Here is a 15,418-nt window from a genome sequence, read left to right as displayed (position 1 = left end):
GCCCGAAGGCCACGCCACCCGTTTATCTCCAACAAAGCTGCAGACCACACCCTTCACCCACTTTGTCTTGGGGGTGTGCTTCTACCTCACAATCACAGACATTGATGTGTAAATAAATAGCGGCAATTAGGGAGGTGGGGGTAATCCAAAATAAAAACAAAGGCGGGGAGGTGGGAGAATGAAGCGGTTTACATTTGAATCTGAAAGGACTAACTTTGAAGTAATGGCCTCTGGGATCGGGACAGTCGTCCCTCGGCTTCACTCCATCACGGCTTTCCAAAAATATATCAATGAATGATGCGCTTTTGTGCTTGAATATGGATTATTATTCATCAAAAGTATGCATATTTAAGCAAATGTTATGTATTTTTGGGATAAAATGAGGTATTTTGATCACAAAACATCCTCGTTGGCGTCCTATTAGCTCGCTAACACATCAAATAAGAGCATTGCTCGAGTTTCTCTCAGCCCGGTGACTAACTTCAGGAAGGAAGGGAACTTTCCTCCTGCTTCAGCACGCTTTTATTTACAACGTGGCAGCAAAACACGGCAGATTAGCACGCCTAGCTAGCCCTTCTCACTTCCGCCTACCTTACCCCGCCCCCTCCACACGCCCAAGGCCAAGGTAACATAAGTCCCCCCTTTTCTTAGCTGTCTCAGGCAACGTCTGTAACGTCAAGTTACCAGTTTTTTCTTGTAAATGTATTCTCGTAATCTCAGATTATTGTTTTTTCCCCCTCAGTGTGGCCCTAACAGTCCATCGTGCGTACAAATGATGAATGAAAGGGATAAATGAACATTTAAGGTTACGTGATTCTTGTCAAGGACACAACATGGCGGGGAGATCAACACGGACGCCGCCTTCCTGTTTTGCTGTGGTTTTTGCGTGAATGCAACAGTGTTTCTCACCTCAAGTCTCTGCTTTTCTTGTGATCTTCTGCAAAATAAGCCAAAATGGAGCTTTTTAACATCTTTGCTACAAAGAACCTATAATAACATTCATATCTTTCTAACTTACTTCAGTTTAGCAGTACATTTTTGGGTTTTAGCGATGCACTTGTGCTAAAGTTTGCATATGGTGTTTTGCTGATTGAGACTAGAATCGAAATGAAAGTAAAGCAAGAAGAGACTCAACATCTGGCAGGTTTGGACTCGCGGTGGCGTGACGGGCATGTACAGTAACAGAGTCTGAATCATCAAACTGTCCAGTATTGCAACAGTCTTCACGTCATAAACACTAGTTCTTCCTTTTTTGTTTTTAACATTTCTCCTTATTGTGTGAGTGTACATGTAGAACTAAAGGTTGTGTTCAACCACCCTGTGTACGCAAGCTTGACAATGTCTCCATCTGCTGGATGTCATTGGATACAACACGTCCAATGAAAACGGGTCAATTATGCGCTCGAAGGCAGGTTGCTCATTAAGAGGATAAGATAAAGAAGAGAATAATTCACAAAAGGTATGATTGTTGTTTTCAAACACTTCTTAATCCCATTTACTTTATCTGAAAACCATTTGTGGTCTTACCCTTACGTGTGTACTAAGTCCATTCGTCCATTGTAACCTGTGCAATGACGTCATATGGAGGCGACCAAGGACACCGCTAACTCGACATCCACTTCCGTATTATGCGGGTTTGGCCGCCATGATGGTGGGCAGAATCCAGAAACATTGCATCGTAAACATGTCCTGGCCTCACTGCTCAGCCATTAATTGCTCTAACGGGGACCAGATTTGTCGTTTTTCAAGTTCCCCAAAAACAAAGCCAGCATGTGTCATAAAAATCTTGTAGATGTATAACACTGGTTGTTGTAAACAAACAGGACCGTGGACAAAACAAAGTGCATATTGTGTGGCACGATGAACTTAAAGCTAAGTTGTTTCTCCGGGTGATTAGCTGAAGTCGGTGGTGATGATTTAGGTTACAGTCCATCAAATGCATTAAAAATGCCATCACTGAAATAAATGTTGCATGGTATAAATACTTCGGTTAATTATCCATATAAAATAAGTATCATTATTTTGTATGTTAATGTGAAAGGGATAGTTGGGATTTTTTGACATGAAGTTGTGACGTCCCCATCCGCACTTCCGGTTCCGGTCGGATTGCGGTGATGGGGCACCTAGTTTTTAAACCGCACAGTAACAAAGTTGAAATATTAATACAATAAAGTCGATATTTTTACAGGAAAGTTGAAATAAAGTTAAAATTGTCCATTAATAAAGCTGAGATAGAATAAAATAAAATAAGTAAAACAAATATTGCAATAACAAAGATGACCTATTAATAGAATAAAAAAGCAATATTACAAGAATAACGTTAAAATATTAATAGACTACATTCAAAATTTTACAACAATGTTGAAATAATGTTACAAATAAAATGAAATCAAATTTTACAATAATAAAAATATGATTGAATAAAGTCAAAATATTACCAGAATAATGTTAAAAATATTAGTAGAATAAAGTCAAAACATTTACAAGAATCACATTAAAATATGATTGAAATGAGTCCAAATTTGACAAGAATGTGAATTAGGACACCATCCGTAGTCTCATGCCCCCACGTTGTCAGGCATGCGTACAAGCACGTGGGGGCCACACAAACTACTGAAAATCATTTTGGCAAAATGGACCAGTGTGCTGCACCATTTTTTCACTTTCATTTTTGGGGTGTCTTTGATTTCCCCCCTCTATAGGGTGATCATTTTCATTTCTATCAAATGATGTGGCATCATTTTGTTACTAATACATCACCCACTTATTATCAGGAAACATATTCAACATCATTTTCCCCCCAGTTTAGATCTGATGTGTTTTCCAAGTGTTCCTCTCATTTTTTTGAGCAGTGTATATATATATATACATATACATATACATATACACACACACATATATATCTTTATACATATTTATCTTTTGTTGCAGTAACAAAGATCCGTGACATGTTACATCCTGTATCATATTCAGTAACACTGTATGCATAATAATCATAATCACAGTCATGAGTGCAACACTTAGTTTTTACCTTACAAGAAAAAAAGAGAACGATAAATGATGGATGCGAACACACACACACACTGGGTTGTATAACAAGTTTGTGGCAGTAATCCAACTAATGGTTGTACTCACATGATCATCCTCATAAAGGACGTCTTCTCCTTGCCTGATAAATGAAGTTCTACAAAGTTGGATATTCCAAACAAAAGTGCAACTTTCTTCACATAAAATCCCACAAGTCACTTTGGTTTGCTTGTTGCACGTCTGTCGCTTGGTACAACAGCGGGACGTTCCAAGCGGTTGCGGTGGCTGTGAGCACTCAGAGATGGCGCTTTGTGTTTTCATCTTGTTTTGACCTCGAAATGCCGGCAGGCTCCAATGGACGGCTTTCAAACACAAGGTGCCACCTTGTAGGTCAGATGGAAGTAAAGGGTGAAATGTTTGTACGTCAGGGGTGTCCGAAGGTTTTTCCAGCAGGGGCCACATGGTGGAAAAAAGAAAGGATGCAACTTTTCCACTTTGATGTTTTGTAAAGCAACACACGTGCAGTCGATATGCTACAGCACACGCAGGACAGGCGAAAAAGCAAACAGTGTTATTAGTATCTACTTTGCTTTCCCCCCACCCCACACTTTTCCCTTCTTCCATAATCTTTGTCAATTTTCTCACATTTTGACTTTTTCCCGGTAACATTTTCCAAAAATGACAAACGTATTCATTGTTTTGTGCGTTTCTCAGAACATTACGACTTATTTGTGATTATCTTTATTTTGTTCCTCAAAATATTGACTTTTCCTTTAACATTTGGACTTATTATTTTTAAAAGCTTCCTGTTGTCAAATTTGAACAATTTTTTCTCGTTCCATCTTTTTTTTCCTGTGAATATTTGGACCTCATTCTCATTGAATTACCGCTGGTTTCTGTTTTTGTCTTTGTTCTGCTAACATTGGCTTCGTTGTCGCATGCTAACTTCGACCCAAGCTTTTCCATAAATGACAACTTCACTCGTCCTCTCATTGGTTTTCATAATATTCCCACAAAAAAAGCATTTTTCTACATTAGTCTTCTTCCATAATCTTTGCAATGATCTTCTTTATTTGGTTCCTCAAAACATGGCTACTTCTGACCTCATCCTCAGACAATGACAGCTGCTTTTGTTCCCATTCCTGCTCCCCCCCCAAACTATTTTTTTAGATTCTAATTTGATAAATGATAATATCATTCGTATTCTATTCTAACTTCTACCCAACCTCAACTTCACTCGTTTGTTTGTCATAATATCCTGACCAACTTGATGTTGCTCAAATATTTTTCCCCATTTTGCTGTTTTTTTTGGTGAACTTTTCTTGCTGATTGACATTTCCAGAGTCCGCCGCGTGCCGATAAAAAGCCACATTGCGGACACCTCTGACGTACGGGGTGTCAATGGTCACATGACGTGTGCGACGCCACTGCTTGTCTTTGGACTAGAACAGACGTCAGCTTGCCGACGCCCCCATAAATGCGTGATGACCGGTGAAGGCGCTGCAATAAGCAGCTAGCTGGCCGTGATTTCACGTGTACAGTAAATGTGTCTTTGGTACATCCTGTATTTACTGTAGTATAGAAGAGGAACACGTTACGCGCCTTAAAGCGACGACGGCGCGTCAGGAGCATTTCAAGTTGGACCACGGTGACGCCAGAAGGGGTGGGGGGTCGGGACCGCATCCTCTCCCGTGCAAGGGGAGCACATCGCCCTCGGCCAGGCGGGTGGTCTTCTCCTCGGCCTTTTGTCGTCTACGCTTGGACGCCTCCAGGGCCTTCAGCAGTCGGCCGTTCTCGGAGTGCAGGTCTCGGATCAGCACATCGGCGATGCTGTTCTTGTGAACCTGCACACAAAACCCCCCCCCCCATCACTTTTCCCATCTTCAGCACGTCATTTTGACACCTCGAGTGTTCCCACCTGCTCTCTGAGCTGAGCCACCTTCTCCCGGAGCAGCAGCTTGACGTTACGCAGCGACGCTTCGATCTCCTTCATCCTCGCCTCCATGCGCTCCATTCTGCGCTCACGGGCGTCCTGCACAGGAGACGCACACGCCGGTCACCGTGTACCCGCGCTTTGCAATCATTGTCTGTCAAACCGAGAGAACCTGCAGCATTTATTTGTACAAACCACTGCATGATTTGCCGGCACCAGCATCCTTCTGGAATATTCACTCAGTCATTAAATGAAAGTACAGTACAGCACAGTACGCCTGCCCCCCCCCCCACATGTCAAGCACCGCTGTAGCTGCATCTATTTTCAACAATGAAAAGTCAAAACAAATCATTTTCATTGCTAAATACTTTATTGTCATTTCTGATTTACCAAAAGTTTGTTACATTTCAAAAAAAAAAAAGCTATAAAATAAAAAATAAATATAAATACGTGCTGTATAAAATCATAAAATGTTCCAGAAAAAGAATAAATAAAAGAACTGAAAAGCAATAATAAGCATTATAAATAATAAGTTGTGGTTGTAAAGATCAAATCATAAATAATTGAAATAATCAGGAAGTGCGTGAGACACTGTGCCCCCCCCCAACACTGGGATCAACTTTGGCTGTGCAGCAGCTTGAAAGAAATAAAGAAAAAAACTAACAGAGCAACGTGAAGACACAACTAAATGAAGAAAAGCCTTGAAGTGGAGGACGTGCGTGTTAGCCAACAAAGACAAGACAAGCAGCAAGCGTTGATGCTTAGAAAAGGCTCAGAGTGAGCGCTCCTTCCTTCCAAACAACCACGGAGCGTGCCCCCCCCCAGTGTGGTCGCCTACATTCCCCGTCCTCAAGACGCTTATCAAAACGGCAAAAACCCATCAGGAAGAAACACGAGCGCGGTTTTGCCGCCCCCTGGCAGCGGCGCCATTCGTTCAACGACACGTTCCGGCCCCGTGCGTCCTCGTCGTCCGCCGTGCGTCTCCTACGAGGGAGCGAGGATGGTGTTGTAGCCGTCTGCCTCGGTGGTCCGCTGCTCCGCTGGTGCCCCCTGGAGAGAGAAGGCAGGCGTACACTTCACCACAGCGCCGAGCCGTACCCCCCTGGAGAGCTTCGCTCAGCCTCGACGCGCGCGTTACTGCCTTTGACACGCACGTTCACTACGTAACTTAAAGGTCACAAAGCGGAGAGACGTGTTGGTGGACCGAGCACACGTAGCATATCTTAGCATAGCATAGCATAGCATAGCATATCTTAGCATAGCATAGCATATCTTAGCATAGCATTGGTTTTAAATATGAAAGTGTTGCGCCAAAATGCAATAAATCAGGGGCGTCCAAAAACAAAACAGCAGTCATTTTACTCGAATAAATTCCAAATAGGAGGAAAAATTTGTCATGAATGAGGAAAAAGTGCTAATTTTTACCAGAATAACCTCGTGATATTATGAGGAATACTGTAGTAATATCACTTTAGAGTTGAAATACAGTATTCAAGAAAAAAACCTTACTTTTTTTTTTAAAGCATTATGACAAACAATAGTAAAGTTGTTGTTTTTGGAAAATTAGGCTGCACAAAAGGTTGCGAATTGATGGGAATCAAGTCCAAATATGGCGGGAAGAAAGTTAGAAAAGTTCTTACAAGAAAGCTGAAAGAGACGCAACATTTATTTTTTTAAAAAACAAACAAACAAAAACAGCTGTAATTTGATGAGAATTTGAAACAACAAAATAAAAGTTGTCATTTTTGGTTGGGGGTGGGGGGAAGTTTTACGACAAGAAGTCCAAGTATTCAAATTCATCGCTACGAGAAGAACATTTTTATGAGTTGAAATGTTTGGGAAATAATAATAATAAAAAAAAAAAACAGCAAAAACTGGGACAAAACCACCCGTTATTTTACATCAGAAAGTCCAAATATCAAGAGGAAAAAAAAGTTGTCATTTTCGCAGAAAAAACAACTGTAATGATTTTAGCAGTGTAGCATTGAAATACAGTATTCCTGAAAAAGAGCTTACTTTTTTTCTGTTATGACAAACAATAGTAAAGTTGTCGTTTTTGGAAAATTAGGAATTAGGAATCAAGTCCAAATATGACGGGAAGAAAGTTCTACAAGTTATTAGAAGAAAGCTGAAAGACGTAACATTTAATTAAAAAAAAAAAAACAGTGGTCATTTGATGAGAATAAAGTGAAAATATCAAGTGAAAAAAATGTCATATTTTAATGACAAATCTGACGAGAACAAATTCCAAAAATATTAAAATAATTATAATAAAAGTTACATTTAAAACTTATATGTAATGATTTGTTGAAATAAATGTAAATCATCTTTTAGTAGCATAGAGTGGAAATTAAAAAAAAAAAAAAAAAAAGTGGTTATATTCTGAAAAACACAACAAAATAAAAGTCATTTTTGGATGCGGAAAAAAAGTTTTGCTACGAGAAATCAAAGTATTACGGGAGTAAATTCATAATTAAGAGTTGAAATGTTTGGAAAAAAACAGCAAAAAAAGTAATAAAAGTAAGTAATTTTACAAAATAACCCCTGCGCTACGATGACATGGTCATGAGACGCACGTGCACATGTGAAGGGGGACGACAGGTGGGGGTTTGGTTGGGACGCAGGATGAATGTGAAGATGGACGCCACACAACAAGCGCCGGCGCCAAGCCGGACCCTCTCCCGTGCTGAGAATATGTTTGATGAAATGAAAAATAGCAAAGTGAAGAAACAGAAGGGGGGGGTGTCCCGTGGGAAAGAGCGCTACAGTATTGGTTGATGGATGATGTCATGCTGTGGTGCTGGAAGTGAGAGGAATGAAAAACACCCAAAAGGCTTCCTTCCGCAGGAACGTCGCGTCTTACCTGCGCGTCGTCCGCATCGCCCTCAGCGCCGCGTCTCCTCGCCATCCTGCGGGGCGACACGGGCAGGAGTCCCGCGAAATGAGCCTGGAATGACTAAACGGGAAGACAAAACAAGAAGTGAGAGAAGGGAGTGAAAAATGAAAGGATGCAACTTTGCATCACAGCTTTGTCATGCAGGTCAAATATCAACTTCCTGTCAGCTATATATCACCCCCCCAACCCCCCTCCCATGTTTGCCAAATATTTCACCGTTTCTCTTATCTAATCTTTTTCTTCCCATAATAATAATAATAATAATAATAATAATAATAATAATAATAATAATAATTATAATAATAATTATAATAATAATTATAATAATAGTAATAGTAATTGGGCAGCACGGTGGTCTAGTGGTTAGCATGTTGGCCACACAGCCACAGTCTGGAGATGGGGAACATCTGGTTGGAATCTGCGTTGGGCATTTCTGTGTGGAGTTTGCATGTTCTCCCCGTGTGTGGGGGGGTTTTCTGGGTACTCCGGTTTCCTCCCACATTCCAAAAACATGCATGTTAGCTTCATTGGAGACTCTAAATGGTCCATAGGTATGAATGTGAGTGTTTGTCTATATGTGCCCTGCCATTGGCTGGACACCAGTCCAGGGTGTACCCCGCCTGTCACCCAAGTCAGCTGGGATAGGCTCCAGCATGCCCCCGCGACCCTAATGAGGAGAAGCGGTATAGAAAATGGATGGATGGATAATAATAATAATAATATTATGACTTTATTCCCGTCATGATACAACTTGCATAACACCCCCCCCCCCATTTTCCTTTAGGTTTGTTTCGCATTACATACCACTTTTAAAAGCTAACTTTTAAAATATATATCTATACAGTCAAACTTGTCTATAGCGGCCACTAGAGGGAGTCTGCAAAAGTGGCCGCTAGACAGGTTGGCGTCCAGTTTGAATGTTGACCAGTAGAGGAAAAAAAAGGGAAAATAATAATAATAATAATGTTGACCAGTAGAGGGCACTGCGGACTGCGGATAAAAGTTGTACAGCACTACTAGGCTTGTTATTATCATGTTTCATGGTTTAATCCTGAACATGCATATGAGTCAAACAGTAGCACATCACATAGTACAATTCACAATTTTGCATGTCCAAAAAGGAGTAGGAAGAAGCAAAGCTTATTTAATCCTACCCCTCATCAGTTTCACATCAGTTGCAATACATTTATTCACCTCTTGTTCTTCCAAGTGTACTTTGTAGGTCTACATGACAATGTAGTGCAATCATAGCCAAGGTTTTTACTTACTAAAAGGAAGCTAGAGGCTTAATAATAACTGATAGAATATATCCACCACCCACAGAACAAAGCTGTGCTAGTAATGTCTTACGCTTGTTTTTAATATTTTACTTTTTATACGGCAGAGTGTCATTACAGCTTTAGTTCATCAGGAAGTGACGGGAAGTGACGGTGGGCGTCCCGAGCAGGAGAGCTAGGCTCAGTGCTAGCTGTGAGTTTGGAGAGAGTTGGGAAGTGTGTTTATGTTGGCGTGGATGTAAAGTCCTGCAGTGTTCTCCGATGTTAATAAAGCCATTAAAGTGCATCGGCGACGTGAGTCTCTCCTTCCCCACAACAAGCGGCATTACAGTATTGACCAGTGCACACCAGGAAATAAACGGTGTCATTTCTTACAGGCATTGGCTGGACAGCTATGTAGTGGGGCTTGTTTAACCTTTGCCTTGTGGGCAAGCAGGAAGGAGAGACGATGCTGAGAGATGTGTGTGTGTTCTGAGCTGCTGTCTGGTGGCCGCGTTCAAGAAATAAAGTTGGCAGAAGCAACAGGAGAAGTTTCCTTCTTTGCTTCGGAGCTGAATAACACTGACAAGTTAACAGACTAGTAGCGAACGGAAAAGAAGACGGCTTTGTTTGTGTCGAATACAGAAGATGAGGACTTGTGGATGGATTTGTGGATGTTGCTATAGGCAGGTGGCCGTTCTTTAAAGGTGGCTGCTAAGACAGGTTTGACTGTATATATATTCCAAGCCTGTGCTACTAAAAGGAGCTGATTTTTCCTCATAATATAACAAGTTTGCGCTCATAAAATTGCAGTTTTTATTAGCATCCAACTTTTTTTCTTCAAATTTTGTCTTGACTACATTTTTCCCCCCAGCCTAATATGTTTGTCGTAATATTATGACTTTAAAATATGTATGTTGCAAGATGGCGCCCTCCGTGGCAGAAGTCTCTGTTTCACTCTCCCGTTTTTTTCTATTTTTTGCTATTTTATTGTTCATTTGGGACATTCAACACACTCACGCAGTACATTACAACAGAGAGACACTTTTGAACATCGGCAGGGTTCACCATGAACTTTCATTCAGCCTCTGAGACTTTGGCTTTCTTCTGCGCCGGGAGAACGCAGCAGCCTGCGGGCCTGGTGAGCTGAATACCCGGCGAGCAAAGCATCCGAGGCGGAAACAAGGCAAGCGGGCCGGCCTGCATGCTAGGCTAAAAGCTAGAGCGACTAGGCCACCGCTACCAAGCCTGCTGCTAGCCAACGTCCGCTCTCTTGAAAACAAGATGGACGAACTGAGAGCAAGGATTACAGCTCAACGTGAGATCAGGGAATGCTGTGTCCTCACCTTCACAGAAACCTGAATCTTGAGAGATTTACAATTTAATATGTCAAATTTGTGACTAAAATGGTAACTCTCAAAGTATTACCACCTTATTCTGCTAAAATTAGAGCTTTTTTCTTGTTAGGTTGCAATTTTTTTTCCTCTAATATTTTACCTTTATTCTTTGTAACATTACTGCTATTTTCCCCCATTTTTGCTGTAATTCTTTTTTTAATTCTCCAAATATTTCAACTTTCTTCTTCAATAATCTCTGAAAATGTTCTTTTCATAATATTTGGACTTTATTCATGTGATTTGATGACTTTTCCAAAACTTTGTTTTGTTTTGTTAGTTTGTCATAATATTATGACTTCATTTTATGACAACAAAGTCGTAATATTCTGAGGAAAAACAACAGGTGAGGCTTGGAAGCATAAAGTTAAAATATCAAAGAAAAATGATGTTATTTTCTCAAGTTGTGATTTTATGAAACAGAACAAAGAAGAATGAAGTTGCATATTTTGGATATTATTATTATTATTATTATTATTATTATTATTATTATTTAATATTATTTTCAGAATATTACAAGAAAAGAATGGTAATTTTAGGAGAATAAGGTCGGAATATTCTCAGGAAAAAAATGTAAAAATGTAATTTTAAAAGCATGAAGTTGTAAGGTGAAAGAAAAAAGATGTTCTTTTGTGTTGTGGTAATGTGACAAACAAAAGCAAGAATGAAGTTCCACATTTTGAAAAAGTAGGTTGGGTCAAAGTTCAGATGTTACGGGAATAAAGAGATGAGCTTTTGTCTTGAAAAATTGACAACTTATCTACGTGTGTTGCTTGACATGACTTCAAAGTGGCAAAGTTTCACAATGTGGCCCTCCATGGAAAAAGTTAGGATGCCCCTTGTCTACACAAAACTTAAGGAAGCAGCAGAAAATTCAAGCTGTTAATGCCAATGTTTGGTAATTAGAGACCCCAGCAGGCATCTGGTATGCTATCATAACAACTAGACGGGTTTCTAGTATGCTATCATAACAACTAGACGGGTATCTAGTATGCTATCATAACAACTAGACAGGCATCTGGTATGCTATCATAACAACTAGACGGGTATCTAGTATGCTATCATAACAACTAGACGGGTATCTAGTATGCTATCATAACCCCTGCGACTATAAGAGACTCGACGGTTCATTGAACGGGGGTGCTCGCTACCAGGGCCCACCTCTAACAGTTGAGCAGTCAGTCTCTCCACTTGGTCCTTGAGCGCCTCGTTTTCCCCCTGAAGCTTCTCCATCTGTGCGAGTCCCTCCCTGGCGGCGAGGTCCTGGCAGGAACGCACAGCGGCTGATGAGAACACAGCAACACAATCTGAGGGAAAAGGCCGGCGCCTTACATTGATCACCAACTTCTGGGTGTCTCCTTCTAGCCTCAAGGAGGCGTTCTCCTGCTCCAAGGCTTTGATGACAGACAAGAGTCGCTGGTGCCCGTGGGACAGGATGCTGCCAGCCTGCACGCAAAGACAACACCATTACTTTCAAGTGCCGCAATATCCGGAACACTCCGGACCTCACCTTACTGTCCGGGTCGTCTCTGCAGAGCTTCTTGCTGGGACTCTGGACGGCAGCAAAGTGCAAGGCCTGCTCCAAAACACGGTTCTGTTTGTGGGCAAAGACGTGCTCTGTTGCCAGGGTGATACAAGCCCGTCAGTCCCCAGAGCCGTGAAACGTGTTCTACCTTATTGTTGGCATTCTGCAGCTGCTTGTGCAGCGCCGCAACGTCCTGGAGGAGGGCGTCCCGGCCCTGCTGCACGACGCGGAGCTCTGACTTAAAGCAAGCTCTTTGATGGCCCACGGTCTGGAGGGTCTCGTCTGTGGTCTTCACCTGGGGGGTAAAACCAAGAGCTGACTTCCTCCTGGACATGAGACCTCCTCGTGCATACTTACGGCCACCATTCATGGACATTTATTATTTTTTTTAAAGGCAGGCTTTGCTACACATCTTAAAAAGCAGACTTGCGCTCGGCCAGCTGTCCATCAGTCAGCTAAGGACGTTTTGCTTTTCCTCAGTGACTGGGCTGACGTAGCATGACGTGGCTGTTAAAATGAGAGTAATGTTAGCACTTTAGGTCGCATTTGCCTCACTTCTTGTTTTTGAGCAGGTCACGTCCTAGCACAGGCGTGTCCACAACGTTTTTCCAAGAGGGCCACGTCGTGAAAAATGAAAGGTGATGTTTAGTGAAGCAATGCATGTAGACATGCTAACAACTTCTATCCACTTCATCTCAGCTTCGTCTGCGAGCTGAACTTTACTTTGTTCTGTTTGTATTTCAGAACATGACGACTTTTAAAAAAATAAGTTTGTTTTCTTTTAGTATTTCAACTCTGTTACTAAAATGCAATTATTTTTCTTCATATCACAAGTTTATTTTTGTAAAATTGTGACTTTTTTTCTTGTTGTACTACAACTTTTTTGCTCAATGTTTTGACTTTATTCTTTAAAAAATTACAGCTGTTTTTTATATTTCTGCTGGGTTTTTTCCCCCCCGCCAGACTATTTCAACTTTTTCCATTTTTTTCTTGTAATTCTGATTTTTTCAGCTTTTCTTCCGAATCTAATTTTCCCCTAAGTTTATTTGTTGATTTGTTAGTTTGTCACAACATTACGACTTCATTCTTTAATATTTCAACCTTATGCTACTAACATTTCCTCATATGTAATTCTCGTAAATATTTTTTTATTTTTCATTACATTGCAACTTTTTTCTTTTAATATTTGGACTTTATTCTTGTCAAATTACTGCTGATTTTTCCATTTCTTTTTAAATGATGTTTTACTAATTTTCCACGGTCCACAAGTGACCTCTGGGCCTCACTTTGGGACCCCCCTGGCGTAGTAGTCTCCATAAGCATGTTGTGTTGTCTTGGGGGTGTTCCTACCATGATAAGCTGGCTAAGGCAGCTGTTCACATCAGTGCATTTTCTTCCTTCCAATATCCGATGTCTGTCTTTCTAGCCGCAGATGTCAAGTTGCCACGGTGGAGGGACCAGTGAGGACCAGCAGCTGTACTGGGCCAAAGGAACTGGTTTTGGCACTGGATCCACAGCATCAGGATGGGATGTTGAGCAGGCTCTCACGAAGCAGATTTGCATCTCTGCTTTGTCACGTAGGTGAAAAATCCTGTTAAGGGCCCTGTCACACCTTGCCGATTTAGGCAGCGCATGCCTGACGTGATCATTTTGATGGCATACGTTGAACTGCCGACAGTTTTTTTTTCTTCAATTTTGGGTGTATACATAGCGTATTCATAACGAGGTCGACGTAAACATGACGTATTAGTAACTTATATAGAATGTTTCTATAACTTATAGACAACTTATATCAACAAATGCAGAGCGTGTTGCCGGTGTTCACAATTTATGCCCAACGCCTGTCACACCTTGACGATTTAGCCAGCTTTCGCCAACGTATGAAAAATTTGGCTAATACGCTGGCGTACGTCCAATAAGTTATGGGTAAGTTTTGTATAAGTTAACAGCACGCGGAAGCACGCCGGCATACATCGTAGTACATCTAAGTCCTCCAAAAATTTTGTGCATGCACAAAACTTTTCGACGTACGTCAACGTATGATTCGTACGTCCCGCATCCGCGGGCAATAAGTTATGCCATTGTTGACACCCGTTCACACACGTTATTTGTAAGTTACGTACAAGTCTTAATACGTCAACATACCTTGAGACAGAACTGTCTTCTTGGCAAGCTTTGGCTGAGAGGAGATGGAGGCTGTCGTGTTTGCATTAGCAGACAAGTTAGCAGCTTGACTATGGAATCACAGGAGTGCCAAAATTAAAAGGCAATACGTGTGGAAATACAAACAGAATCAATAATTAAAAAAATATACAAATGTAGTCATATTCTTTTTCCATTTTGTCATTGTTTTTGCTGTATTGTCTTTGTTTTTTTCAATTTGCCGTTGTCTTTCCTGTTTTGTATTTGTCTTTTCCACTTGCGTTTTGTCATTGCATTTAGTAATGACAAAGACAAAACAGGAAAAGAGACGCCAAAATGGAAAAAACAAAGACAATGCAGAAATCATTCTTTTGTCTTTGTCATTACTAAATGCAATGACAAAACGCAAGTGGAAAAGACAAATACAAAACAGGAAAGACAACGGCAAATTGGAAAAAACAAAGACTACAGAAAAAACAATGACAAAATGGAAAAAGGATAGGACTACATTTGTGTATATATATATATATATATATATATTATTGCTTCTCTTTGCATTTCCACACGTTTTCCCTTTTAATTTTGGCACTCCTGTGATTCCATACTTGACCAGTACTAACTGCATCAAACCTAACGCTAACATGCTGTATCTCTCCTTTCTTTTTGAATGGAAATACTCCTATGCACTTACGTTGACCTGATCAATAATGCTTGATTAAAACGTGCATTGTTTCTCTCAGACAAAGCGCAAAAAAATAAAAAATAAATGTTAATTCCATTCCCAGTGTCACAGTGCCCTCTACTGGTCAAGCTGCAAACTTGCCTTCAAATGCAAACACGACAGCCTCCATCTCCTCTCAGCCAAAGCTTGCCAAGATGACAGTCCTGTCTCAAGGTATGTTGACGTATTACGACTTGTGCATAACTTACAAATAACGTGTGTGAACGGGTGTCAATGATGGCATAACTTATTGCCCGCGGACGCGAGACGTATGAATCATACGTTGACGTACGTCGAAAAGTTTTATGCAGGCACAAAATTTTTGGATGACTTAGACGTACTATGACGTATGCCGGCGTGCTTCCGCGTGCTGTTAACTTATACAAAACTTACCCATAACTTATTGGACGTACGCCAGCGTATTGGCCAATTTTTTCATACGTTGGCGTAAGCTGGCTAAAGGTGTGACAGGGCCTTCACATCAACTTCACTCTTTGCTCTTTTTTCCTGTTTTTTTCCCCCAA

General features: G+C 40.9%; 1 protein-coding gene across 1 annotated transcript in view; it reads right to left on the bottom strand.

Moving 5' to 3' along the window:
• Positions 1 to 2,686: 2,686 nt before the first annotated feature.
• Positions 2,687 to 15,418, bottom strand: part of nin (ninein (GSK3B interacting protein)) — a 33,677-nt gene continuing 20,945 nt past the window's right edge. The window contains exons 22-28 of the mRNA XM_054795905.1: positions 12,180 to 12,326; positions 12,017 to 12,100; positions 11,839 to 11,952; positions 11,668 to 11,769; positions 7,824 to 7,916; positions 4,946 to 5,059; positions 2,687 to 4,871 (exon numbers count right to left, since the gene is read on the bottom strand). Coding sequence (XP_054651880.1) covers positions 4,650 to 4,871; positions 4,946 to 5,059; positions 7,824 to 7,916; positions 11,668 to 11,769; positions 11,839 to 11,952; positions 12,017 to 12,100; positions 12,180 to 12,326 — 876 coding nt within the window. The 3' untranslated portion in view covers positions 2,687 to 4,649. The remainder of the gene's footprint in view (positions 4,872 to 4,945; positions 5,060 to 7,823; positions 7,917 to 11,667; positions 11,770 to 11,838; positions 11,953 to 12,016; positions 12,101 to 12,179; positions 12,327 to 15,418) is intronic.

Source organism: Dunckerocampus dactyliophorus, chromosome 13 (assembly GCF_027744805.1).
Source record: "Dunckerocampus dactyliophorus isolate RoL2022-P2 chromosome 13, RoL_Ddac_1.1, whole genome shotgun sequence".
In the NCBI taxonomy this organism is placed as follows: Eukaryota; Metazoa; Chordata; class Actinopteri; order Syngnathiformes; family Syngnathidae; genus Dunckerocampus; species Dunckerocampus dactyliophorus.
The sequence above is the reverse complement of the archived record's forward strand: the minus strand, read 5'-3'. Positions and strand labels throughout refer to the sequence as shown.